General features: G+C 36.4%; 5 protein-coding genes across 9 annotated transcripts; 1 reads left to right on the top strand and 4 right to left on the bottom strand.

Moving 5' to 3' along the window:
* Positions 1 to 467: 467 nt before the first annotated feature.
* Positions 468 to 1,742, bottom strand: LOC105963981 (putative carboxylesterase 8). Its single transcript, XM_012988482.2, has one exon. It carries the CDS (start codon positions 1,635 to 1,637, stop codon positions 624 to 626), a length of 1,014 nt encoding a protein of 337 aa, XP_012843936.2. The 5' UTR covers positions 1,638 to 1,742; the 3' UTR covers positions 468 to 623.
* A 3,705-nt stretch (positions 1,743 to 5,447) lies between these two features.
* Positions 5,448 to 8,679, bottom strand: LOC105963980 (Protein kinase superfamily protein). The gene is made up of 2 exons (XM_012988481.2): positions 8,539 to 8,679; positions 5,448 to 7,985 (listed from the first exon to the last, which is right to left on the bottom strand). The coding sequence occupies exon 2, from the start codon at positions 7,955 to 7,957 to the stop codon at positions 5,681 to 5,683; it is 2,277 nt and encodes a 758-aa protein (XP_012843935.2). The 5' UTR covers positions 7,958 to 7,985; positions 8,539 to 8,679; the 3' UTR covers positions 5,448 to 5,680.
* A 42-nt stretch (positions 8,680 to 8,721) lies between these two features.
* Positions 8,722 to 14,026, bottom strand: LOC105963734 (calcium-dependent lipid-binding protein). 4 transcript variants are annotated; one of them, XM_012988177.2, is made up of 12 exons: positions 13,609 to 14,026; positions 13,345 to 13,511; positions 12,935 to 13,036; positions 12,112 to 12,162; positions 11,466 to 11,586; positions 11,093 to 11,214; positions 10,863 to 10,961; positions 10,365 to 10,445; positions 10,202 to 10,287; positions 9,813 to 10,038; positions 9,402 to 9,566; positions 8,722 to 9,288 (listed from the first exon to the last, which is right to left on the bottom strand). In XM_012988177.2, exons 2-12 carry the CDS (start codon positions 13,447 to 13,449, stop codon positions 8,908 to 8,910), a joined length of 1,539 nt encoding a protein of 512 aa, XP_012843631.1. In that variant the 5' UTR covers positions 13,450 to 13,511; positions 13,609 to 14,026; the 3' UTR covers positions 8,722 to 8,907. The 4 variants fall into 4 exon arrangements, with proteins under 4 accessions (XP_012843631.1, XP_012843630.1, XP_088670108.1 ...); XM_012988176.2 differs by having other exon boundaries at positions 13,345 to 13,516; positions 13,609 to 13,818; XM_088813982.1 differs by having other exon boundaries at positions 13,345 to 13,516; positions 13,628 to 13,818.
* Positions 14,027 to 20,133: 6,107 nt separating this feature from the next.
* LOC105963733 (WAT1-related protein At3g30340) lies at positions 20,134 to 22,954 on the top strand. 2 transcript variants are annotated; one of them, XM_088813917.1, is made up of 6 exons: positions 20,134 to 20,402; positions 20,512 to 20,574; positions 20,707 to 20,823; positions 21,339 to 21,753; positions 21,860 to 22,011; positions 22,663 to 22,954. In XM_088813917.1, exons 1-6 carry the CDS (start codon positions 20,221 to 20,223, stop codon positions 22,718 to 22,720), a joined length of 987 nt encoding a protein of 328 aa, XP_088670043.1. In that variant the 5' UTR covers positions 20,134 to 20,220; the 3' UTR covers positions 22,721 to 22,954. The 2 variants fall into 2 exon arrangements, with proteins under 2 accessions (XP_088670043.1, XP_012843628.2); XM_012988174.2 differs by having other exon boundaries at positions 20,137 to 20,402; positions 22,655 to 22,954.
* LOC105963732 (cytochrome P450 76T24) lies at positions 22,882 to 25,736 on the bottom strand. Its single transcript, XM_012988173.2, is given in 4 exon segments — positions 22,882 to 23,471; positions 23,474 to 23,561; positions 23,805 to 23,857; positions 24,442 to 25,736. Coding segments are annotated over 4 exon segments (1,494 nt in total). The 5' UTR covers positions 25,324 to 25,736; the 3' UTR covers positions 22,882 to 23,000.
* Positions 25,737 to 25,909: the final 173 nt, after the last annotated feature.

Here is a 25,909-nt window from a genome sequence, read left to right as displayed (position 1 = left end):
ATAGGCTCGACTCAAATATATTCGGGCAGAGCCATCGGGCTTCGGTTAGGCCCGGCTCAATTGCCGGTCCTACTAATTTTATTGAATAGTATTAAATGGAGGCGTAGGTTTATTTTATGCCACGTCGAACAATTTTTTTGGTTTTGATTGGATAAACATTAATCTATCTGTATTTGGTTCTTTTGCTTTTCCTTGATTGGAGAAAAAAAATACACATTTGTTTTTTTTTTAAATGTGCTGAGAACTGCAGAAATCACCTATTAATTTGCAAAAGATTGACGAATCACCCCCAAAATAAATATCGTATTGGAAATTGTATCGTATCGCGATATTGAGGATAGTTATTGGCATTTGATTACAATCGATACATATAGCGAGTTGCATATTGTTTCTATAGAAATCGTACCGTATTCAAGTATTGTGATGCATATCGTTGTGTATATATCGCCAAATAACTGATGTGGATGTTTGTAAATACTTGTTGGATAAAAATAATGTATGATAAAATTACATATTTTGTCATTACGAATTATCTTACCTATATGATTAATTTTGATTAGGCCGGATAATATTATTGATTTATTGGTAACAAATTTGACCAACCAATATATATATATATCAAATTAATTACTCGAGTCACCGGAAGCGACGGAGTTGATAAAATCTGTGATATCATCATAAAGAGCATCAGCAGATTTCGGATCAAAAATCTCAACGCCGTGATGACCGCCGTCAATGAACTGCTTTACCACGTGCACACCACGTGCCTCCAGCATCTTGGCGAATTCTTTCTGCCTGTCGACCAACGGGTCGCCGGAGTACCCTCTCACCACACTCGCCGGCAGCCGTCCGATCTTCTCCCCGCCGGCTGCCGACGCATCGCAGTACTCGTGCCCTCGATCGGCGCCCTCCGGCAACGCCAGCGACCACAGGAGATCCGCCGCATGCAAGGGGCACACCTTATCGTCGAGGTGTTTGAGCTCCGATTCGGTCCGCCGCACCCCGCCGAAGAACGGCTGGTTCATTATCAGCCCCGCGATTTTCGCGGGTCGGATATCCAGATCCAGCGCCCGTAGGGCGGCGCGGTACACCATGTTTCCACCGGCGCTGCTGCCCATCAGGAAAACCCTAGAAAAATCGGCGTACTCCTCCACCCAGGGATCGCCGCCGCCGCCGCCCGACGCTTGTCCCTTAACCCACGCGACGGCGTCCATCGCGTCGTCGTACGCCGCAGGGAGGCGGTGCTCCGGCGCCAGCCGGTACTCGACGGAGGCGATCAGGGCCGGGAACCGCGCCGCCATAGAATTGCACGACTGGTGGAAAAAGAAGGACGTGGCGCTAAAAAGCACAAATCCGCCGCCGTGGAAATAAACGACGAGCGGCAGCTTGGTCCCCGGAGGAATGCTGCGGGGGCGGAAGATGCGGATGAAGGTGTTGTTAGCAGGGTTGAGTTGCACGTCTCTGGAGAGAGCGACGGTGGAGCTGTCATCATCCGGGTCGGACTCTGGAGAAGCGGGCAGGGTTGGAACCTGGTTCAGCCTGGTGAGTGAGCCATCCGAGTTGGGTGAGAGATTCAAGAACTTGTAGGCATCTTCCATTGATGGAATTGATTTTCCGATTTGAACCTGATCACACATTTCAGAGAAAAAAAGAATTCAAGAATTTTTTTATTTTTTTTTAGCTGTAATGAAATAGAACAGCTGTGCCTCCATTGTTAAGGGAATAGGTTATTTATTTTCGGTGTCTCATTAATTGCTACTCTAATTCTAGCAATTACATATATTATGAAATTATTAACGGGGGGGGGGGGGGGGGAGATTATAATATTTTTAAAATTTGATTTTCAACTTCTGCATGATTCTATGCCGCAGCACGGGCACTTCTTGGAGGTGAAGAGTTCCCGTATTCGATTTCTGGATACTCGGACACGCCTGGACCCGTCTCGAACACCTGAGTAGGGTCATGTCGTAATTTCGCTAAAAGTGGGACACACGTGTCGGACTATATCCGCAATTTTAACAAAGTTGGGACACGACTCTTATGTTTTAAGAAAAAAACCTAATAAAAAATACGCATTTTCTTTTCTTTAACACATAATTCTTCTGTCTTCTTTGAAAGTCCACTCAAAAGTCCAAAACTCGACAACGGCAACCAAGAACACGAGCAGCAAGGGCGAGCGGCTCTCTTATGCGATTTGGCGACTTATAAATATATTTTTACAATTTATAAATGTATCTCTATATTTTCATAATTTACAAATATACCCCTATATTTTTTATATTTACGCATATCCCCAAATGTTCGTATCCTAATTTTTTGGAAATGTCGTATTACCGTATCCGTATCTGCGTATCACCGTGTCCGTGGAGCATACTGTAAATATCATATATTTAATTTTCTATTTATTTAATTTAAAATAGTTGAAGATGAACTAACAAATAGTAATTGACATTAAAGCGCCGGGATTGTATATTAAATATTTGAAATCTAGAAAATGTGATTATTAAATATTGTGTTGACTTTTGATCCAACTGACAAGTGACAGTGACACTTCTGAATTCTGATCAATGCGCGACTATAGTAGAGCCGGGACTCCCGGTAATTATAATTTTGGTCACTCATGTTGGGACTCATTCCACCTTTGGTCCCTTGTTTCAAGGTGAACGGTCCCTTGTTTCAAAGTGAATAAAGTTCACCTTTAAATTTCAATTTTAAACACTTTTGGTCCCCGCTGTTACATGTCCGTTAGCAAATAACGGAAAACACTATTTTGGTGCGAAAATTAAAATTTTAATTTTTTTGGGGTTGAAAAATAATTAGAAATTTAAAATAGACTACTTATAATTAATTTTTTTAATAATATTAAGTATAATGAAATTTATTTAGTTAATTTCTTTTTTTATTATTAAAAAATAATCATAAGTAGTATAATGAAAACTAATATTAATAATGCACAATAATTTATTTAGTTAATTTCTTTTTTATTATTAAAAAAATAATTATAAGTAGTATAATTATAATAATATTAAGTATAATTATAAAGACCCGCAAGGGTGGCCTAGCGGTTGGAGCAAGGGAGCTTGGGTCAATTGACCCAAGTTCGAATCCCCTTGCCAACGGTCGCTAGGTCGAGCTTGTCACACATTGTTAGCCTAGTGTGGTTTACATCTCTCGTATGGTTTGCAAGCTATTATACGAGAGTGTAGGTTTACCCAGTGCACCTATATGGTTGGCTGCGGGTTCCTGCATTACCAAAAAAAAAAAAAAAAAAAAAAAGTATAATTATAAATGACTTGTTTAGCTAATTTCTTTTTATTATAAGTAATATAATTAAAAATACTCTTAAGTATAATTAAAAATAATTTGCTTAGTTAATTTATTTTTTTGTTATTAATTTATTTATCATAAGTAGTATAATAAAAAATAATATTAAGTATAATTAAAATAATTTGTTTGGTTAATTTTTTTTATTATTAAAAAAATTATTATAATTAGTATAATTATAATAATATTAAGTATGTTAAAAAACAATTTGTTTCGTTAATTTCTTTTTTCCTTATTATTTTAAATTATAAGTAGTCTACTTTAAATTTATAATTATTTTCAGCCCCAAAAGATTTTAAAATTTCAATTTTCACCCCAAAATAGTGTTTTCCGTTACTTGCTAACGGATATGTAACGGTGGGGGACCAAAAGTGTTTAAAATTGAAACTTGGAGGTGAACTTTGTTCACTTTGGAACAAGGGGGACCAAAAGTGAAATCATGCCAAACATGAGGGACCAAAAGTGTAATTCTCCCGCGAGACTCTTTAACTTGCAATGAATTATATTTTGGGAATAGTCTTCATGTGGTAAAGTTGGGTTCAAATTAAGTTTGCATATAAGAATTGTCAAAAAAAAAAAAAAAAAAAAAAAAGAGGGTGAGTTTGGCAAATGTGGGCCAAACTTCCGTTAATGGGCTTGGGCCCAGAGAAGGGCTCGTCAGATGGGCCCATATGGATGAATTAACCGAAAAGGCCCGACAAACAACCCGCCAGGAGCTCGTCGTACCAAAGCTTGTTGGACCATAGCTCGTGGCATATTGAGCTCGCCGCCTATTAGAGACAAACTCGTTTTAACATGAAGACGAGGGAGTTGTTTCGAGGAGTGCACGGGACATCGAAAACTATTGGAGAAGAAGATATACGGGAGATGCGACCTAAAGATGGGAAATGTTCATCGTTGAGTCTTCTATATAAGCGAATCGAACAATCACGGACACGATTCAAAGATCAATAATAACACTTTATACCCTCTTCTCAAATTATCTCTTCTTATTTAATGATTTCCGTTCATTGTTTCACCGTCGTCGGCCCAGCCCGAGGTCCGACGTCAGGTGTGCTCTCCGACAATCGAAGAGAGTAGGGTTTGAAGAGAGGTCTTGAGGTTGTAGATCTTACACCATCACCAGCTACTGGATTTGAATTTGACACACTCAATTTTGTAGTATTTTGAGGACGAAAAATGTATTTAAACTATTTATCTTTGATTATAATTGTGTAATGTTTTCAGATGTATATAAAGAACTGAATGTGGGCTTAAGCCCAATAACATATACAAACTTGGACATGATATAGTTTAGATGGAAGCTGGAACTTGCTTGAGCCATTTTAACTCAAGTTTGGTCAAAACGTTTTCAATTCTTCATACTCGACCAGGTTTAGTTCTAACCGAAATAACTGAATTCAAGATTTGCTTTTATTATTCTTTGTAACTTCAAACTCATGGTCTGTGTGTGTGTGTGTGTGTGTGTGTGTGAGAGAGAGAGAGAGAGAGAGAGAGAGAGAGAGAGAGAGAGAGAGAGAGAGAGAGGGGCAAAAATGGCTGTCTATCTGGCTTTGATTGATTCATGAGACTAAAAATGTATGAAGAATCAAAATAACAATCATAGCAAAAGGGGCAGGCACACCATGTGTAGCCTGACTTCAATCATCTTATTATCATTATCATTATTATTATTATTATTATTATTATTATTATTATTATTTTTTTTTTTTTTTTTTTTTTTTAATTTTTTTTTTTATATTTTAGTTTTTGGAGTGACCTTAATTTGGATGTTCACTTTTGTGCATTTCCATTAGTCATGTCAAGAAAGCACTCAAAAGAAAGATGGAATATGAATGCAACCACTTCAATTTTCAAATGATTATACAAACATGACATGTAAGACACTACCTAGTTAACGAGGGTACTTAATTACCAAAACAAGAGGGTTTTTTCGTAATTTAACCTTGCTTAAGGGGTGCTCGTAATTCGCCTTATTTATAAATTATACACATCCACAAAAACTACTACCCAATGTAGTATGTGGTTTTCTCCCTACTGAAATTAATACCCTTTTTGAACTATCACAGCTTTAACTCTTTTTAATTAAGGCAGCAGACAAGAGAGAAAAGGCAAAAAAATAATAAAGCTAGTGGCACAAAATCAATCAAGAGCAATTATTTGTCATTTGACATTACATCTATAACTTTTATGCATGGGATTCCTAACTATATTTCAAACCCACTTTTCTGTGCTTCATCATTTTCCAAACATATCAAACAAAAAGGATAATAATTCAAGACACCAAGATTATACTCATGAAAAGAAAAGGCATTAAAATAAATTTAATTTAAAAATAAAAAAAAAACCAAATAACTCACCGGGCCTTTCTCCGTGACTTGAACGGAAAATTGGAAGGCGGCGAAGGAGAGAACTCGAAAGGCAAGTGTGGCGGCTCTGATTCACCGGAGAGCATCCCCACGATATCTTTCATGGAGGGGCGTTTAATAGGCGATCTCTGCAAGCAGAGAAGTGCAACGGTGATGCACATCAACGCTTGCTCTCGATCCAACGATTCAATATTCGAATCGACGAGATCCAAGAGCCGCCCGCTCATTGCCAGCTGGCGTGCCCACGAGATCAAATTCGCCCGTTCGAATTCCGACATTGGAGAGGCCATCACTTGCAATGGCCTTCGTCCAGACACCATAACCAACAGAAGAACACCAAAGCTGTACACGTCGCACTTGTCTGAAACCTCCGCTCCACCGCCATACTCCGGTGCTATATAACAAACGGTTCCTCTCATACTCGGTGTACTACTAATACCCCCACTCTTGGGAATTTCACCGTTATTATTATTATTACCGAAGTCTTGGCTATTTCTTCTCCCTAATCGAAATTCGCCGCTGAAACCCTCGACCCAACGGTCAATGCTGCTTCCCCTGCTTCTCCTCCTCTTTCTCTCCGGCGGCACCACCGCGTCGTCATCCTTCTGCCACCACAATTCTCCGGCGGCGGCACCACCACCACCCCTTTTCTTCTTCTTTTTCTTGGCAAGCTCTTCGCAGAACTCTTCCTTCCACCATTCCCTCGGTTTCCGATTATTCCTTTTCTCCTTCCTCATTGCCTCCCTATCGAGCGATGCCCACCACTCCAGCTTCTTCTTCCCCTGTTTCTTTTGCTCCTCGGATACAGAACCTTCTTCGATCGAACTCGTGGACTTGATCCAATTATCCTTCTTGGGCCTCTCCTTGTTAATCTCGCTCCCAATCCACTCCATCACATAGTCCTTGACCCTACCCGAATCAGATAACCCGCCCACATTCTCTTGCTTCCACCACCAATCCCTACCGGATTCGCTCTTCCCCCTTCCCCCAATTACTTTCCGATTCCCACTATCCACACTGATTCGATCCGAAGCACTCCCCTCCTTCTCCAAACACTCCAATGGAGACGCCTCCACATCAATTATCCTCACACAACAAGTATCCGGTGATTGGTCCACACTCACAACCACAGCATCCTCCGTTACATAGCTTTCGGTTTCCTCGATAATCGATACGTAATCGCCCCCTTTCTTCTCCTCCTCATCCTCTTCCACAAACATCTCCACAGTCTCATCCAATTTGGTCAGCACCTGAGCCAGCCCGAAATCGGCAATTTTGGCTTCGAAATTGCAATCGAGCAATATATTTGACGGTTTTACATCTCCATGAACAATAGGCGGATCACATGAAAAATGCAGATAATCGAGCCCCCTTGCAATAGAGGTTATGATTGCAAACCTTTTATTCCATACCATTAATTCAGGGCACTTCCGATCTAACAATGCGTCCTGCAAGCTGCCGTTTGGCATGTACTCGTAGACCAGCATTAACCTTCTCCCTCTCTTCTTCTTCCTCCTCGGGCCGTGATACCGGAATCTGAAGTCCTTTTTGCCGTCGGAGGTGGAAAATCCGAGCACGCAGACAACGTGCGGGCAGCAGACGGTGTCTATGCTCGAGGCGAGGGAGAGTTCGTTCTGGAACTCGCGCTCGCCCTGCGTGGAGGCTTCGCTCATGAGCTTCACCGCGATTTCCTGGCCGGAGGGGAGGACGCCTTTGAAAACCGAGCCGAAGCCGCCCTGGCCGAGGCGGTTGGCGGCGGAGAACGAATCGGTGGCGCGGCGGAGGAGGGAGTAGGAGAATCTCTGCGGCGGAAACGGGGGCTTCAGATCCGTGGGAGCCGTTCTCCTGCGTGTGATTTTGCGGTAGAAAATTACTGACAGGAAGAAGAAGGCTAGAGCGATTGCGGCGGCGAGGAGTGGCGGGAGGAGAGGGGAGTGGTTGTGGTGGTGGAGCGGCGACGGCGGAGGTGGCAGTGGCATTGTGGTGAATACGAAGAGGGGGTGGGGGTGGTTTTGAGGATGTACAATACAGAGGATGGGGGAAGGAAGCAAAGAGTATGTATAGATGATGATAGAAAGTGACTGTTGTGAACACAACACACAGTGACTGTGTTTGTGTGTGTGTGTGTGTGAGTGGGAAATGCTTTTTTGTTTGTTATCGTGCTTCGTCTTCTTCTCTCTCTCTCTTCTCTCTTCTCTCTCTCTCAGCTGTGTTTTTTTGTCAACTGGTGAGTCAAATGCTAAAGCTACAGCCCTGTGACGCATCCCTGTTAGCTCACAGGTCACAGCCTCCCTAATAACAAAATACAGTACTCTGTTTTTTATGTAAGTCAATTCTGGAAGATCGTAAAATAGACTTGTTTTGAGTACATCTGTATGTGTGTTGTATTTTGAAATCTAGTATTGTGTGAAATGAACTTATATAAGATTGTTGTTCTTCATTCCATATTGCAAAAAAAAAAAAAAAGAAAAAAAAAATCAAATTGAGTGACATGGATATTTTTGTCACGGAAGTTCGAATTTATGATCTCCAAATTCAAATTACGGTTTTGCCCCTGGGTTGTGAACGGGGAACATGAATTTTGGGGAGGGTAAAGTGGGGTAAGCAGGATTGTGGGGGTCTATCTAGTCTCTATAGCGAGAAGACTGCCAAGAGGGGTCTCCATCAAATTTGACAACGAACAAACTGTAAACATCATCCAATTCTTATCTTTTATTCATTTTTTTAAAAGAAATATTGCAAGAATCTGGAGAATGTTTATTTATTATTACTTTATTTATTTTCCTTAAAACCCATAATAACAACAAATGAAAAGGACACAATTGTTCACTTGCATAAAAATTACCGTGGCAAATTCGTTTGGATTCCTCTTCACGGGTCAGTTAATCTGTGCTGTCATCGACCAAGAGTCCAAGACAATGCTCCAAATTACTCTTTTACCCTTGCTTCAGATACCCACTTCAAAATATCGGACAAAAATGACCATAAAGAAATTATTTTTAATACCCAAAAAAAAAACAAAAAAAGATTTTAAAAAAGAATTTTAAAATGAAACTTTAAATTCACAAGAGAATACATGACAAAGAACATACAAACGTTGGGTCAATTCAAGAATCCAACTCCCATAACCACACATCATCCAACACTTCAAATTTCACACCAAAACAAAACAGAGAGAGAGAGAGAGAGAGAGAGAGAGTGTATGTGTTCACATTTACAGTGGCTTTGCACCTCCATTTTCTTGAGTGTTCACCGGAGTGGCAGATCCACTCTTCCTAGAAGCACTGGATTGACCAGTGATGGTCCTACCCATGAACTTTCCAGCTTTGGATAACCCGCTACCAACCGCTCCAAAACCCGACCCGACAATACCAACACCAGCACCCAAACCCGAACCCACTAACCCGGCTCCAGCACCAATACCAGCACCCACCATACCCACCCCGGAACCGACCAATGAGGCTGCACCGTCGAGTGCATCCATAGTGCTCCCTATTACACCTGCTTCTTTCAGTTTCTTTCTCTCTTCCAAAATCCTCTTCTCTTCTTCGAGTGCAGCCATTTGCTCTTCCTTGTTGAATTCATGATACAACACCTGGAATATAGTAAATCCACATTTCGGATTTTTTCGAAGTATTTAATATCGTGTTTTTTATCTTCGTCGCTTGTACTTGTTAAACATTTATAGTCGGTAAAGTATTTATTTACCTGAATTGTTAGAGTTCCTCGATCCTTTTTATCTTTGATTTTAAGCATATCGAGTGATGGGAGCAGCCTTAGTTCGATTTCTTTTGATGTTTCGGCTACCAACTCGCTTAGGGGTAACTTCGCAATGCCCAATCGTTTGTCCTGCCCAATGTCTTGATCAAATACCTGTTTTTAGTAAAAATGATGTCCAAGTGTTAGTACTTCTTAAAACACGTAAATGTAGTTGCAAAATTCACCAATTATTTGTAAAGCACTGATTTTGCAGACCATTTTCGACAGAGCACTTAAGAGTTAAGAATCACTTACTAAGAAAAAAAAAAAAACACAATGAACAGAGAACAGAGAACAAACACTGCACAAGTAATGAAGAGAAAAAAGCAAAATAATAGAAAGATTTAAGAAAAAAAGAACCTCGAAAATGACCGACTGTGTCTCCTTGTCTTCAGCGATCAACTCAAATGTTTGATTCCACACGGGATTCAAGTTGTTTTCGACAACCTTTGTTTTGACTTTGAACAGGGGACGAATGTGTAAAACAACATAGGGGTCAGATTTTCCAATCAATTCCATGTTTTTGAGGTCGTTTGCCCGTGTGATGGTTATTGCCAGCTTTCCCACTGGCTTGAGCTCCAAGTCACTGATAATATTCAGAATAATAAACAGTTAAAAATCCGCATGTGGAACCTAGAGTTTGAAGTATCAAACACAATAACCTGACTAAGAGAGGATTTTGAAGAACAATGAAAAATAGGCAGATCGTTAAAATAGTAAATAAAATAGGCAGATTATGAATTACACACCTTGTATCTACAGGAATGCCACCAATAGGAACGACAATCCTGTGGGGCCATTGTAGCATATCCGTCACAATAGTATTGACAGTATCCTTGTAGATAAAATAACTTCTTAGTCCAAATAATAAAGATAATCATTTGAGCAAAAGAAGGAAAAATCGAAACTTACATCGATCATATCAGAAACCCCAGGAAGAGCCGTTAAACTACCACCGACAGCCTTCAGTGTATAATCAATTCGTGGCTTTGGCTGAATGACAAGGAAAAAATGGAGAAACGATTACGCTTTATTCGACTACAGAGATCGAAAAATTAAAAATACATTAAAAGTTTTTCCAAAGCTTTTAGGAAACGAGAATATTTTCAATAATGATTCTCAATGTGTGCAAGACAAATTCTCAAGTGCACTACAGTCGAGACATGCTTCTTAATGGCTACAACTTCTAGACATGAAAACCTCTAGTACAGAATATGGCAAACAATTCCATCCGGAAAAATTCGATTACTCCTACACACGGTTAAATGGGTTATATCCAGAATTTTCTCATAGTGTCATCAATTGCACCACCTCTTCTCTTCTCACTTCTCGTCATCCACTCAAAAAGCTCAATACGTATTTATATCTAATCCAACATAAGCAAATTAATTGGTATGCTCAAGAATGTACCTCGGCAAGAAGAGCAACAACTACAGCAGAGATGCAAGGAATTTCGTCCGAAAGTTGAAAAATAGCACGGACCACGGTAAAAACTTTAAGATCCTTCAACTGCAACAAACAGAGGACGACATTTTTTTTCATCACAATCTACACTATACAATATGAGGCGAGGATAACAAGAAAAGATAAATTCTACAGTAGTAAACACAAATTATAACAAGAAAAAACATAGTAGCAACCTGAATGGGTATAGAAGCAACAAGTGCGGCCTCAACAGCTAGAATAATACTTGGATCACCACCCCAACGAAGGTCAATATCCATTGTGATTTGACCTTCTTTAAGACTCTGAACGCGAATGCCTGCATGAATTTAATGATAACGTAAACCATAAGGAAAAATCTGATGCATAATATAAATATCTAACAAATTAACCACATATAACTCCCTGCTTAGTCGGGAAGACCATCAAAAAAAACCGACATATGAGGACAACAAATATCTGCAACTGTTTATCCCATAAACATTCTAGAAACTTACATATGCTTGCTAGGACAACTTATATAAATGAAAATCCAATTAATATATATTGATTTGTCAATAGTGTTGCAACCTTCAATTTTAGGAGCCACGGTTCCAAGTGATAATTTGCTGAATTTCAGAGAAGTAATCCCTGGAGGACGATATTCTTCCAACAGTGGTTCAACAGATTCTTTAATGACAGCCTCTGCTGCCTGAAAAAGGAAAACCTCAAGAAACTTAGTGATATGAATATACTAGACCGGAAGCCTAATCGGGAAAATGTGGAAATCACAACTCTGCAAACGTGACTAACAAAATCTTCAAAACGAACACAGATGAAAGAATTGGATATTGTATTGTTCATGTATGTTAGTGAATGTCACGTGATATCCCCAAAATGCAATAAAACTGTTTCATTAATATCCTATACAACGCAACGTGTCTACCACCAGAAATTGAAAGTGCCAATCGAACTCAAATCAGCTTCATTCAGAGTTGTCCTTTTCATGTCTGTTACATCAGTATACATGAACTCTCTTGGTTACTCCCCGGTGGATACGTCTCAAAATATGTCTTTCAAATAAATAAATAAATAAACAAATTTCATTGAGGGATGTTACTTCAAATATTTCACAAGAACATAAAATACTGGAACCATCACAAGTTGCCAAAAAAGAAGTGAAAATTGTCAGGGGCTGTGAAATAACAAGGGAATTACGAAAAGAAGAGAAGCTTACATCTGCAACAAATGGCCATAATTTGCTCAGTTGTTTATTCAGCCATTTCACCTGAAAGAGTAAGAAGAGCAACACAAAAATGAATGACAATAATCAATTTCATTTTGTTCATTAAGGGGAAAAACGGATCTTAGAGGAGTAAACTTTCTTCACGAACATGACAAATAAAAGCTGACACTGAAGATCTTTTTAGACGTTCTTTATAACTTGACGAACGCATTCAAAAAAGAAGAATATATCCCAAAAGGCCAAAACTCTCACGATACAAAGAGAAAGCCAATAACACGATACACTTTCCAATTTTAATATCAGATAAAGAGAACCCCGATTTTTCTTTCAAAGGTCATTACAAGAGACAAAATATTCTCGGATATTTGATTAGCACTCATGTTGAGGTACAAGGATTCTATGGAAAAGGCAACGGATAGATTTTCAAGTCCTTGAAAGAAATATGGTGAAAGAAGGGCTCGGTAAAACGTAAATATTTAATCGAGAGTGATATAGATGACTTTAGGGAGACACAAAAGGAGAAGCAGTGTCAGAAGCCATTGAAACTACTTGCAAAGCTATTATGCAATGTCTTAAACGACAAGTTGATGTTAAATTATCTACAAGTTTCGCTAAATTAGCTAAATAGCCGAATTCTCAACCCACGTAATAACAAGTTCGTCACAGAATCCTATTTTTCTACCCTCCTCTACTAAAGGCAATCTCTAGACCCGCTAATAGAACGCTATGCAGATGCACATGAAAACTGAAATATCCGTGTTCATATGATAAATCCTTCGAGCTAATTAGCAGAATTATAGAGAAATAACCTGACCTGCTCAAAAACAGGAAACGATATCCACTCTGGACAGTTTTCACCGCATATTTTTTTCATGTCCTCCTTGCTCAGCGAGCTCAGTAGTTTAATGTCAACCGCCTGTCCACACAAATACAACCAAAAATAATTCAATTACGATACGTATTTCTACGAAATCCAAACTCCAAAAAAAAAATTCACCGACACCTTAATAGCAACCTAAACAGAAAAATCAAATTCAACAATTCCAGACAAAAAAATTGTCCATCTGCAACACTATCATCAAGTAAAATTCATCAATCGCGTACCACGAATTTCTAACTCAAGTAAAAAAACGATGACGAACAAAAACAAAGCAAAATTGAACTCCACATTTTTGGTAAAAATACGAAGAAATCGAATACTGTGAGAAATGAAAACGAAAAAACCTTAGCAACACGCTTCCTGCTCCGGTGGCCCATCATGTACTTCCAACCCGCCATCAACGCGATCCCGAACACCATCCCCATCACCATACCCGATATCAACCCCATCTTCCTTCACACTTCACTTTTTTTTTCTCCAACTCTCTTTCAAAATCGCAAACCCTGATTCTCTACTCTTTCCCCCAAAAAAAAAACAGAAATTGAAATTTTACGTTACAGAAACCCCCCTTTCAATACTGCAAACTGAAACTAATTATTTACCGTTACCTATTGCTCAATTACTTACTGCAATATCAGCAATTAATTCCACTAAAACAACAATTAATTACCCCCTCAATTTATTTCATCTTGTCGTTATTCAAAAAGGTTTGATTCGTGAATTTCAGTTGTAGAGAGAGAAAAAAAGGATTGTGCTCTGCGTGTGTGTGTGTTTGTGTGTGAGTGAGGAAATGGGATTTAAAAATTACGATAATACCCGAGAGCGGGGGCGGTTTGTACGTATATATATAGATGTAATAAAGATGGTAGTTGTGTTAGATTCACAAGTCAAAATACTCTCTCTTTCTCTCTCTAGTAAACTCCGTTTCTCTCTCTCTCTTTTTTTTTTTCTTTTTGAATTTATTTTTTTAGTATTTTTAGAGTGAAGAGAGAGAAAGCATGTGCATCAATGAAGTATTGCCGACATAATTCTTTGCTTGAGGGCCTATCGGTTTTATTAATTTTTTTTAATGTTTATAAAATAATATATTTTACAATTGCAAATCCTAATACATAGATAAGTAGATAAGATAAATGAATAAATTTAAATTCGACCACATTTCATTAGATGTGGGGTGCAGGAACAACTTGTTTGATGGCGTTTGTAACAGTTTCTGGAAATAAATAATATTATGGAAAATGAGGGATAACCTCCCTATTAGATAAAATAATATAATCTAGGCCCAATTTATGGCAAAATGACTTTTTTAGTCTTATAAGTTTGTTAGTTAAGAGCTTTAGTCAACCATGTTTCAAAATCAGAATTTTAGTCATGTAAGTTATAAAAATTGAGAATTTTGGTCCTACGACCCGCTATATCAGGTAATGTGATGGTTGGTTGAATGAGTTGACATTTACAATATAAAAAGTAAATAGAATTAAAAATAAATTAGGTGATGTGGCTAATGAGTTGGACAATTTTGGAGGGAAATAAAATATACCATCAAATTATTTTTTTAATTGATGAATGAAATAAGCATTTTCGTTGTAACTATTTTTTAATTAATATTTCATAGTTTTCAATTGATAAAAATATTAATTAACTATATTTTATTACTCGTTATGGATATTTTTACTCTTGGTTTGATAGTGTATTTTATGTTTGGAGGCTCTAGAATACTTTTTTGGTACATTTAATTTAATAGAGTTTTGAATATATTTTATTATTTTTTGGTTAATTCGTAAATGTGTATTGATTTCTTATATTAATTGTGATTGTGCATGTTATTTAACTATACAACAAGGTTTAATAAACGATGTTTTTTTCGATTATATGTTGAATTTGATTGTTGGCTCAATTTCATTGTAATCAATAAGTATAGATTTTTAAAAAAATAAAATATTGAGATAAATATAAATTTAATTACTATTTTATCAAATAAAAACTATAAAATATTAATTAAACATTAGTTAGTCTTATTTCCTTCATAAAAATATAGTTGTAAATTTTATTCAATGGGTTTATTGAGATTCTTTATTGCATATATAACAAAAAAATTAAATATATAAATTAATAATTAATATGTTAAAATTTCGTTATTATTTGGGTGAATTTGACATTGATGATCAATTTTTTCTCCAAAAACATCAAACTCATTAGCCACATCACCTAATTTATTTTTAATCTAATTATTTTTATATTTTAAATGCCAACTCATTCAACCAACCATCAAATTACCTGTTATAGCAGGTTATAGAACCAAAATTCTCAACTTTTGTAACTTACAGGACTAAAATTCTGAATTTCAAACACGGTGGACTAAAACTCTCAACTAGCAAACTTACAGGACTAAAAAACTCATTTTCCCCCAATTTATAATTGACCATTTGTAAACAAACACATTTAATATTTTCTGAATTGTGTCACCCACTTAAGTTTATATCAATGCTCATTATGCCATTTTTTGTCCATATTTTTCTCCTATTTTCTCTCTCTTCTCCTTACTTCTCTCTTATCCATCATTTAATATTCTCCATTCATTTCTATCTCTTCCTTTTTTTCCTCACTTTTGACGTGTTGTTTTTTATTATTTTTATTCTCTCTCATCTCTCATCTCTTCTCTCTCTTCCCCAATTTACTCTTTTCTTGTATCTTTTTCTTTTATTCATTTTATCCCTCTCTCTCTCTTCTTTATTTTCCCTCATTTTTTCTGTTCTCATTTGTTTTTGTTTCATTTTTTCTCTTTTATTTTTCTCTATTTCTTCTCACTACTTTATCTTTTCTTCTACATCTCATTTTTTGGTTGTTGAAATCAATCTATTTTCTACTCTATGAAATTCATGTTTTCACCGGAGATGATATTTTTATCATGAGTATTCAATTTTATAACACCATAATATCTTAAATTGAAATATAATATAGTGAATTAATGGAAAAATTATAGTTGACTACCAATTTTTTATAGTTGACATCGGAACAATTATAGTTGACTATCTAATTTTTGTAGTTGACTCTGGCAACAATGTAGTTAACTACCAATTTTTTATAGTTCACATCGTAAAAATTATAGTTAACTATCTAATTTTTATGGGTAAATAGCACTTAACCCCCTTGTGGTTTGGGAATTTTGCACATGACCCCCTTGTAGTTTCAAATTATGCACATAACCCCCTTGTGGTTTTGACATTTTGCACATGACCCCCTTTTGGTATGAAATTAGCACATAACCCCCTTGAATAATCATTATTTATGATTATTATATTACTATTTTCTATATAATATATTATATTATAGTTGTTATCGAACTTTAATTTTTTTAAGAAAGAAAGTCTTTATTTCCTTTATGGAAAATTCGAAAAAAACATTTCTCTATAGTTGAAATGAAAATTAAATTAAAAAAATATATATATGTGCTGTAAAATAGAAAAAACACAATAATATATTATATTTTTATTTTACAAAAAAGTACATTAAGCTTTTCATTTTATAAAATAATTATTTTTAAATTAAAATAAGAACTTTTGACTTCATATGGGCAATTTAGTCTTTTTCAGTTTTCTATTCAAGGGGGTTATGTGCTAATTTCATACCATAAGGGGGTCATGTGCAAAATTTCAAAACCAGGAGGGGGTTATGTGCCTAATTTCATACCATAAAGGGGTCATGTGCAAAATGTCAAAACCACAAGGGGGTTATGTGCCTAATTTCAAACCATAAGGGGGTCATGTGCAAAATGCCCAAACCACAAGGGGGTTAAGTGCTATTTACCCAATTTTTATAGTTGACTTTGGAAAAAATATAGTGAACTATCCGATTTTATAGTTGACTCTGAGTGTAGATGACTGCAATATTTTATGTTTTTCGACAACAATGATCTGTTCTTTGTTGTGGACTCTGATAAAACAAATTTCATAGGAAACAAATATTTATGAGTCAACAAACAGTGCGACCATAGATCTGTAGATCTAAAAAACAAGTTTGTTTACAAACTCCATTTTGAGTAATCAATCGTGGAAGAATTCTGAACCGTCGCATATGGTCGTCGCGTACTGTTGCATACCGTTGATGTATGAGACTTCGATTTGTCCTTTGGGAGTCGCTGAGAAGGATGTCAAAAACAGAAATTATATGGTAAATATACATAAATTAGGTTAATAGACGTCGAGGGGAGCGATGGGTGTATAGGAAACTACCTGTCTTCTTCTTGCTACCTTTTCACCATTGTTGCCGACATGTATTTCTTAACGATTCCCACACAAACGTTATTTGGTTTTTTTTTAAAAAAAAGAAATGTAGCAAACTAGGACATTGTTGCGACTGGGAAAGGATCCGATATATTTGCAGATTTTTTTGCGATTTTCTTGGCACAAATATAGCATACTAGCGGAAATTGGGGAGAGATTATATTGACGAAATAGTTGAATATATGCATTTTTAGGGAAAATAATTGGGGGGGGGGGTGTCATTGCTATTAGAAATTATAGGGGTAGTTCAGTAATTGTTAATTATGAGGGGGTTTGACCAATTAAAAATAATGCAAGGTGGTTAGTTCTAATATTTTTCCTTATGAGGGGGTTATATTTTACTAACCCATAAAATTATGTTCGTCATTTATTATGTCGTTTTTTATGGTTACGCGTAGATTAAAATAGTCAATAAATATGTATAGATTATATCAAAAATAATATTGTAAATACTAAAATAATTGGTCATTAATCATTTTTTAATTAACTAATTAAGAGTTATAAGGGACAAAATTGATTAAAATGCAATTAATATCTTATTAAAACTCTAAAATGACAAATAATTTTTTTTCGAAATAAAAATGACAAATAATTAGGGACAAAAAGACACCCAAAACAACATATAATAAGGGATAGCGGATGTGCATTTTTATTTAAATCTTTTTTATCATGTCATTTAATACTTTATAGAAAAATGGAAAATTAATGTTTGTTTGATTTGCAAATATTGCAGCTTCTAAATTAATCGAATAAAGACATTTTTTTAGGCATTGAAAACATATTTTCCCCACATAATTTTCATTTGTTTAGAAATAAGTCATTACTCGACGAGAGGTTAATATAGAGTTACTCATTCATTATTTAATTTTTAATTTTTTTAGCCATAATTGTTTTTTCTCATACTCATAGCATTTAAATTATTAAAAAGTAATAATAAATAATATAATAATAACAATAATGTGATTTACACCAGCCCGGTGGGCTGAAGTATTGGGCTGTATTATTCCACCGAGTGTAAAGGCCCATCTACAATTACAAGGGAATTGGGCCTCCTAGGCTAATTTCAAGAACACTATTTTTTCGATAAATAATAAATAGTTCCTATATTTATTTATTTTTTGAAAAAATATTTGATTTCACTATTGCAATATCTTTTTTATCTCTATGGTTAATCATCTAAGGAATCTAAAAAATCAGATTCTCCAACTAGTCTGTTAATTTTCAGTCTAAACTTTCCAACTAAACTGTCTATTTTCAATCTAAGTTGTTCAATTGAGGTGCCTCGAGAGACTTTTCGCAAATTCAAAATATTCGAGCAGCCTGTTGGATATACAAAATATTTTTGAGCGAGTTTTACCCAATTCCCCCTATTTAGAAACACACAAACAAATGAAACTTTCATTTAACTATAAAACGTGTGTTTATTATAATACAAAATTAAATTAACTTATTTTTAAGATAAACAAAATTAGGTCATGATAATGTGCTTAATTGGGAGTGATGCAAAGATTAGACATATTTGTTCCCACTTACCAAATATATACGTACACTTATAAAGACTTGGTCTCTATTCCAAAACAAGTATTAGATGCTTATGCTATACCATATTTATATATTTATGCATGACCAAAAGTGTTATATATATGCTCTATACATCAAATCAACTACTTTACATGGATGCTCGATCACCTTTCTTTGTTTTGTTTTTTTATAAGTAAGCCTTTTTTTTTTTATTAATCTTAGGTACACTATGTATTAATTTATACATAATTGACTAATATTTGACTACTACACACATTCTTATAATATACTAATATGCATGCGGACCCACATGTTTTTTCTTGGGGATGATGGGGCGGGGCTAGAATATGAGATGATTTAAGAGAAGGGTAAATTACAAACACCCCTGAGGTATGGTCAAATTACAAAAACCCCCCTCTTGTTTGGATAATTACACCTACTCCCTCAATTATGATTTTTTCTTAGACGTCCACCTTTATGGTGCCAAATTCAACATAGTCATCTAGATTCCGTGAAATATGCTCTAGTTTGTACTCTTTTTGTGTAAAAAATACAGTTTCCGATGCACCACAAACTGATATATACAAGCTAAAAATCACATATTATGGTCATCTTGCTTCATAATGTAGAGTTTGAATGAGATAAAACGGGTACAAAAGTGATAATATTCCATATAATCTCGAAGATTCCACTAAATTTCATGAGTTGAGGGGGGTGGTTGTAATTATCCAAACAAGAGGGGTGTTTTTGTAATTTGGCCATACCTCAGGGGGGTGTTTGTAATTTACCCTTAAGAGAATAATTTTTTTTGTGGATTAAAAATGAATACAATTAAAGGTTTTGGGGGACGAATGTCCATTAACTAATAGATAAATAATAAATAAAAAATGAAATTGTTGAATAGTAAATTTATTAGGTGTTCTATAAGATGCTATACTCGGTGATTTTACATCATAGATTTTTACCACACGAAGCACACGTACATATGCATTGAATGTGTGTATTATGTGCAGATCAGTGGTGTAGTGTAGCATCTACAAAACCGAAGGGACAGGGCCCACCCCAAGTCAACCTTTAGGTCTTCCCCTCCCTGAATGGGATCCTCATCATCATCCTCACATCAGTTCTCTGAGGTCAGTGGATGATGATATATATAACACAGAATATATATTCATCAACTTTTAAATGTTATATCTATCGATTCTATGATTTATATATAGTCTGCAAGTGGCATGAATATATATTACTAATTATTGTTTTATTTATTTATTTTTAAAGGTAAAATATTCTCAGGGAATATAATAGATTTTCACTCATATGTACACCATGCATGAAGGATGGGAGCTCCTCTATATATAAATAAATCTTAGGCCGCCTACATATATTAAATATTAAGAAAAAAAAGAAAAAAAGAAAATGAATTTCGTAGAAAAATGGAAGGCATTTATCGCAATGGTGAGTGTCGAATTCGGTTTAGCTGTAGTAAACATATTGTTCAAGAAAGCACTTGTCGGAGGGATGGACCCTGTAGTTGTTCTTGTTTACAGACAATCGATCTCGACCGTCTTCTTGATCCCCTTCGTCTATTTCTTCGAAAGGTATTAATTAGTTAATAAATTAATTAAATCATTTTTATTAATTTTATTATATTGCATTATTAATTATGTGATGTGAATTTAATAAATAATGATGAAAAAAAAAAATCAGGACGAGTTGGGTTAAGCTGACAGCTTGTGTGATTGGTCAGATGTTCCTTTGTGCACTGCTCGGGTAATAATAATTTATGAAGCTGTCTATTTTTTTACTGTTTTTATTTTTTATGTTTAAGGTTATTAAATAATAAATTAAAATTTTGATTTAATTATTATTATGATCGATGATAATAATTATTATTAATTCCAGGTTGACACTAACTCAGTACCTATTCTTGGTTGGGCTTGATTATACAACAGCAACATTCACCTGTGCTTTCATAAATATGGTCCCGGTTATTACATTCATCTTAGCGTTGCCTCTCGGGTACGTTCCATCAGTGGCGGAACTAGAATTTTTTATTCATGATGGGGCCAAATTAATATATTCAAAAATATTGAGTTTATTGCATTTAGCACCCTTTCATTGTATCAAATTGCTTGTGTTATTACTATGAGCAAATAGCCCCCTATGATGCATTTTTTTTTCATTACAATCCCCTAAATGGCGAGTTGTAGGGGGCAATTTGCTAAAATAATTGGATTATAGGGAGGTGTTTGATAATATTAATAACATGAGGACTTTTTTAACAGTTAGAGTCAACAAAAGGGTGTTGAATGCAATGAAACAATTTTTCTTTTTAATAATATTACATTACTTCAAAAAATAACTATAGTACGTTTTTGTATAAGATTGTTAGCCCTATACAAAAACACACAAACACACACCCATGTGCATGTGTGTATCTGATGAATCATCGCATATCGTTACGTACATTTCACTACGTGCAACATATAAATAATTGACGATCTATTTGTGCTTTTCTATTCTATATATACCAGGATGGAGAAAGTAAACACGAAGAGCAAAAACGGAAAAGCAAAAATACTCGGGGCGTTGATTTGCACCGCCGGTGCCCTAGTACTCTTACTCTACAAAGGCGCCCCAGTGATAAACCCTAGGGGCAATATCGTAATTACAACAAACCATGAAAATATAAATAAGACAAAGGGGTCGTCGTCTTCATCATACGGAACCGGTTCGGCATTTCTAGCTGCAGGCAGCATTGCTTGGTCTTCGTGGTTCGTTATACAGTCGAAAATCGGAAAGAATTTTCCTTACCGATACTCGAGCACGTGGATCATGTCTTTATTTAGCGCCGTCCAATCAGCTGTTTTGTGCTTCGTTGTGACTGATAGAAATTTTTCCAAGTGGATTCCTAAAGGAGAGTTGCAGATTATTAGTGTTCTATATGGTGTAAGTATTATTTATTTATTTTTATTTTTTGAATTTTTTGAATTTATATAAAGGCATATGAAATATATATACTTATTGAAATAATTTATATGTGTAATATATGCAGGGTATTGTGGGATCAGGTATATGCTATGTGGTGATGTCATGGTGTGTGAAACAAAGGGGAGCTGTGTTTACGTCGGCGTTTAGTCCACTGATACAAGTTTTTGCTGCTGTTTTGGATGTTTTAGTTCTGCATGAAAAGATTTATTTTGGAAGGTGAGCATATTTTATATATATATATATTTATTGTGACAATTTTTTGTTTTTTAATTTGGGTAAATTACGGCCATCTCTGAGGTACGGTTAAATTATAAAAAACTCTCACATGTTTGGGTAATTACAAACACCCCCACAAGTATGAGTCTTCTTACATTTTCACCCTAATAGTATCAAATTTAACAGAATCTTCTAAATTCCGTGGAATGTTATTTAGTTTGTACTTGTTTTGTGCAAAAATGCAGTTTCTAATTTTTCACAATCTGATATTTACAAGCCAAAAAACACATCTTATGATCATTTAGTTTTGTAATATGGAGCTCGAATGGGATAAAACGAGCATAAACGAAATAATATTGCACATAATCTAGAATATTCCTCTAAATTTGACACGGCAATAGTGGACATGTAAGAAGCTTCGGAGTTGAGGGGTAGTTGTAATTACCCAAAACATGAGGGATTGTTTTCGTAATATGAACTTACCTCAGGGTGTGGGCGTAATTTACCCTTTTATTTTTTAGGGTGTTTGAAATTTAAATATGTTGTTGAGAAGATTAGTTTAGTTTATTAAAGTTTTGATTTACTTATTTAATTGTTTTGTTTACATTTTTCCTAATTAATGATATATATTTGCTTGGGGCAGCATTTTAGGATCAGTTGTGGTAATTGTGGGCATGTATATTCTTCTATGGGGCAAAAGCAAAGATGAAGACACTTGTAATAACAAGTTATTAATCATTCCTAAAACCCAGGATTCACCACAAGAAGCTACCACCACTCATTAATGTTATTTAATTGCATAAATCATTCGATATTATGATTTGTAACTTTGATTTAATTTTATTTTATCGAAAATTATATTTAGAGATATTTTTCATATAAATAATGTCTGTATAATTTTATTTTACTTTTGACAATTAAATATAAATAATGTTTTGTATAATTCTTTTTATGTTACAATATTATGAATTGATGAACAAATATAAAACTCAGAGTTTGGTAATTGGAACAGCCATGAGAGGTATTTCCTTCTGCATCACCAGCCCAAACTTCTCATTTACATCCAAGTCCTCAGGTTTCATACTATTTTCAATTTCCCACCCAAAATCGCCGACCAATGTACCCAATATAAAGGGCACCATTCGACAAGCCAACGGCAAACCGGGGCAAATTCTCCGACCCGACCCAAACGGAATAAGCTCAAAGTCCTTCCCTTTAAAGTCTATCCGGCCGTCCAAGAATCTCTCCGGGGAGAACGAGTCGGCCTCCGGCCATACGGCGGAATCTCTTCCGATCGCCCACACGTTGACGAGGATTTGTGCGTTTTTAGGGATTTTGTAGCCGTTGATTTCTAAGCCGGCGGCTTCAGCCTTGTGGGGTATTAAGAAAGGGCCCGGTGGGTGAAGCCTTAACGACTCCTTGACCACCGCCTGCAAGTACGGGAGCCGTTGGATGTCGGATTATCTTCCATCCGTTTGTTTTCTCCGACGATGTCTCTGATTTCGTCCCGGAGTTTCGACATTTTTCTAGGGTTTCGCAGTAGCTCTGTCCAGGGGCGTACCCACGCCTAAGGCTGGGGTGGCCCCCGCCCCCCCAAGATTTTTTTTTTAAGCTGTTTTTTTTTTTTTTTTTTTTTTTGGGTATTTATGTATTAGTTTATACACTTTCGCCCCCCCAAACTTTTAATTTTGTACATTTTAGTCCCTAAAAACAAAAAAAAAATTCTCTCTTAATTTACCCCTATATTTCCGCCCCCCCAAGAAAACACCCCTGGGTCCGCCCCTGGCTCTGTCATTGCCCACTCCACTGTTGCTGCTGTGGTGTCCGTTCCCGCCAGAAATATATCCTAATTATTTTTTTGATCCAAATGTAAAAAATTATATCCCAAATAATTCAAAAAATCGAAAAAAATTAATAAGTAATTAAAAAAATGGTAAATTACAACCAACTCCCTCAGGTATGGTCAAATTACGAAAATTACTTCGTTGTTGGGGTAATTACAACCACCCATCAACTATAAATCTTCTTACATGTCCATCCTTGCGATGTCAAATTTAATGAAATCTTCTAAATTATATCGAATATTCTCATTTTGTACCAATTTTATTCCATTCGAGCTCTACATTTTGAATCAAGATGATCATAAGATGTGTTTTTTAGCTTGTATATATATCAGATTGTGGTGCATCAGAAACTGATTTTTTTCACAAAACGAGTACAAATTAGAGAACATTCCACGGAATCTAAATAATTACGTTGAATTTGACACCATAGGAGATGGACATGTAAGAAGATTCATAGTTGAGGGTGAGTAGTTATAATTATCCAAACACGAGATATTTTTACATAATTTGGCCATAGTTCAGGGGTTTGGTTGTAATTTACCCTAAAAAGAAATATAATCGAAAAATCAGAAAACATAAAACTCACCAGAAGTAGATGTTTAATATCATTAATGCTCAATTCAGCCTCATCCCTTCGGTTAATTTCAATAAGGGCCTCCAACAAATCATCTCTCTCAATCCCACCCCTGGATTTCAACTTCTCATCAATTATCCCATCAAAAATGGCGAACATCTTCTCAAAATAAACCCTCGCCCGTCTCGTGATCCCCTGCGGATCGGCCCACTTCAGAACCGGAAAATAATCGGCCAGATTCGGCTCGCCGAGGCACCTCATCACGCCGCTCATCACACCCTTCATCTCCACCGACGAATCCGAACCGAACCGGGCGAACTCCGTCGAGAAAAGCGTCGCCGACATCAGATTCAACGACGTCGTGAAAGCCGCATCCCCAATATCCACGACCCGACCCGTTTCGCAGCACTCCGCCACGTGGCGGCGAAGCTTCCGCACCTCCTCTCTCCTCAAACCCTGGCTCAGATCGAGCTTCGAAGCCGAGAAAATCCTCTCTCTGCATATTCTTCGGAGCTTCCGCCACTGATCCCCCACCGGCAGCCAAGCCACCGAGTATCCGCCGTGGCCGAGGGCCCCGCCGGAACTCGGAACGGTTCTGCTGGAGAATTCTAGATCGTGTTTCTGAAGCACGATTTTTGCTGTTTCCGGGGAGAAGATTACTATTGTCGTTATTCTCCCTAGCTTTAACGAAATCACCGGACCGTACTTTCTAGAAAGTTCCGCGAGCGATCGGTGGGGATTACGCCCGAGTTCGAGGATGTTTCCGATTATCGGAAACTGAAACGGGCCCGGAGGTAGTTTCGACCATTTCCAGGCCCTGTAATTATAAATTTGAACGATTGAATATATTAACAAGGCGGAGAAGATAACGAGTAGAAATGTTGGAAAATCCATGGAGATTGAATTTGATTGAAGGTGTGTAAATGATGTGATTCTATATATATAACTAAAACATTAATTTGGTAGTTTAATGGCATTTTGCCTACCGAACTTTGAATTTGACACGTTTGGCACATTGCAATTGGAAACAGTTGCACGATCCCGCCTAAACTCTATTAATTGGATCACCGATCACGAAAGCGACTATTTCCCGCCAAAAAACTTTACCTGAAATGCGAGTGTGCCAATTATGCGTGATTTTTTAGGGGCAAAACCGTCAAACCTACTTTTTTTTTTCTCCACCAATCATGTTCCTCCACGTCATCATCTTCTTCGTATATATCTTAATTACATGTTTTCACTACATCGTTCACTCCCTTCTCGAACTCCACACTCATTTTCCCTGCCCCCTTGGCAAATTCCGCCACATGAAACCTCCAATTCCCAATATTCCCCGCTATAAATAGTCGGAGAAATCTTGGGTGTGGCGAATATTTTGTTGATGTTGGTTGAGGTAGCGACTTTTCGATAAATTCATTATGCTCATCCGCAATTTTACTATTGACCACGGTATAATAGCGTGATTTTATTATAGATTTTT

The sequence above is a fragment of the Erythranthe guttata genome, chromosome 2 (genome assembly GCF_056151865.1).
Source record: "Erythranthe guttata isolate IM_541 chromosome 2, IM_541, whole genome shotgun sequence".
NCBI classification, from domain to species: domain Eukaryota; kingdom Viridiplantae; phylum Streptophyta; class Magnoliopsida; order Lamiales; family Phrymaceae; genus Erythranthe; species Erythranthe guttata.
Note: the sequence above shows the minus strand (reverse complement) of the source record. Positions and strands in the feature narration are given on the sequence as shown.

Excerpts from the sequence above, each read along its gene's own strand:
- LOC105963981 (XM_012988482.2), bottom strand. The coding sequence starts at position 1,637 with ATGTGTGATCAGGTTCAAATCGGAAAATCAATTCCATCAATGGAAGAT.
- LOC105963733 (XM_012988174.2), top strand. The coding sequence starts at position 20,221 with ATGAATTTCGTAGAAAAATGGAAGGCATTTATCGCAATGGTGAGTGTC. Across the intron at positions 20,403-20,511 it reads TTCGTCTATTTCTTCGAAAG|GACGAGTTGGGTTAAGCTGA; the intron begins GTATTAATTAGT and ends AAAAAAAATCAG. Across the intron at positions 20,575-20,706 it reads TTCCTTTGTGCACTGCTCGG|GTTGACACTAACTCAGTACC; the intron begins GTAATAATAATT and ends TATTAATTCCAG.
- LOC105963980 (XM_012988481.2), bottom strand. The coding sequence starts at position 7,957 with ATGCGTCACAGGGCTGTAGCTTTAGCATTTGACTCACCAGTTGACAAA.
- LOC105963734 (XM_012988177.2), bottom strand. The coding sequence starts at position 13,449 with ATGGGGTTGATATCGGGTATGGTGATGGGGATGGTGTTCGGGATCGCG. Across the intron at positions 11,587-12,111 it reads TATGGCCATTTGTTGCAGAT|GCAGCAGAGGCTGTCATTAA; the intron begins GTAAGCTTCTCT and ends TTCCTTTTTCAG. Across the intron at positions 10,039-10,201 it reads GGCATTCCTGTAGATACAAG|TGACTTGGAGCTCAAGCCAG; the intron begins GTGTGTAATTCA and ends GAATATTATCAG.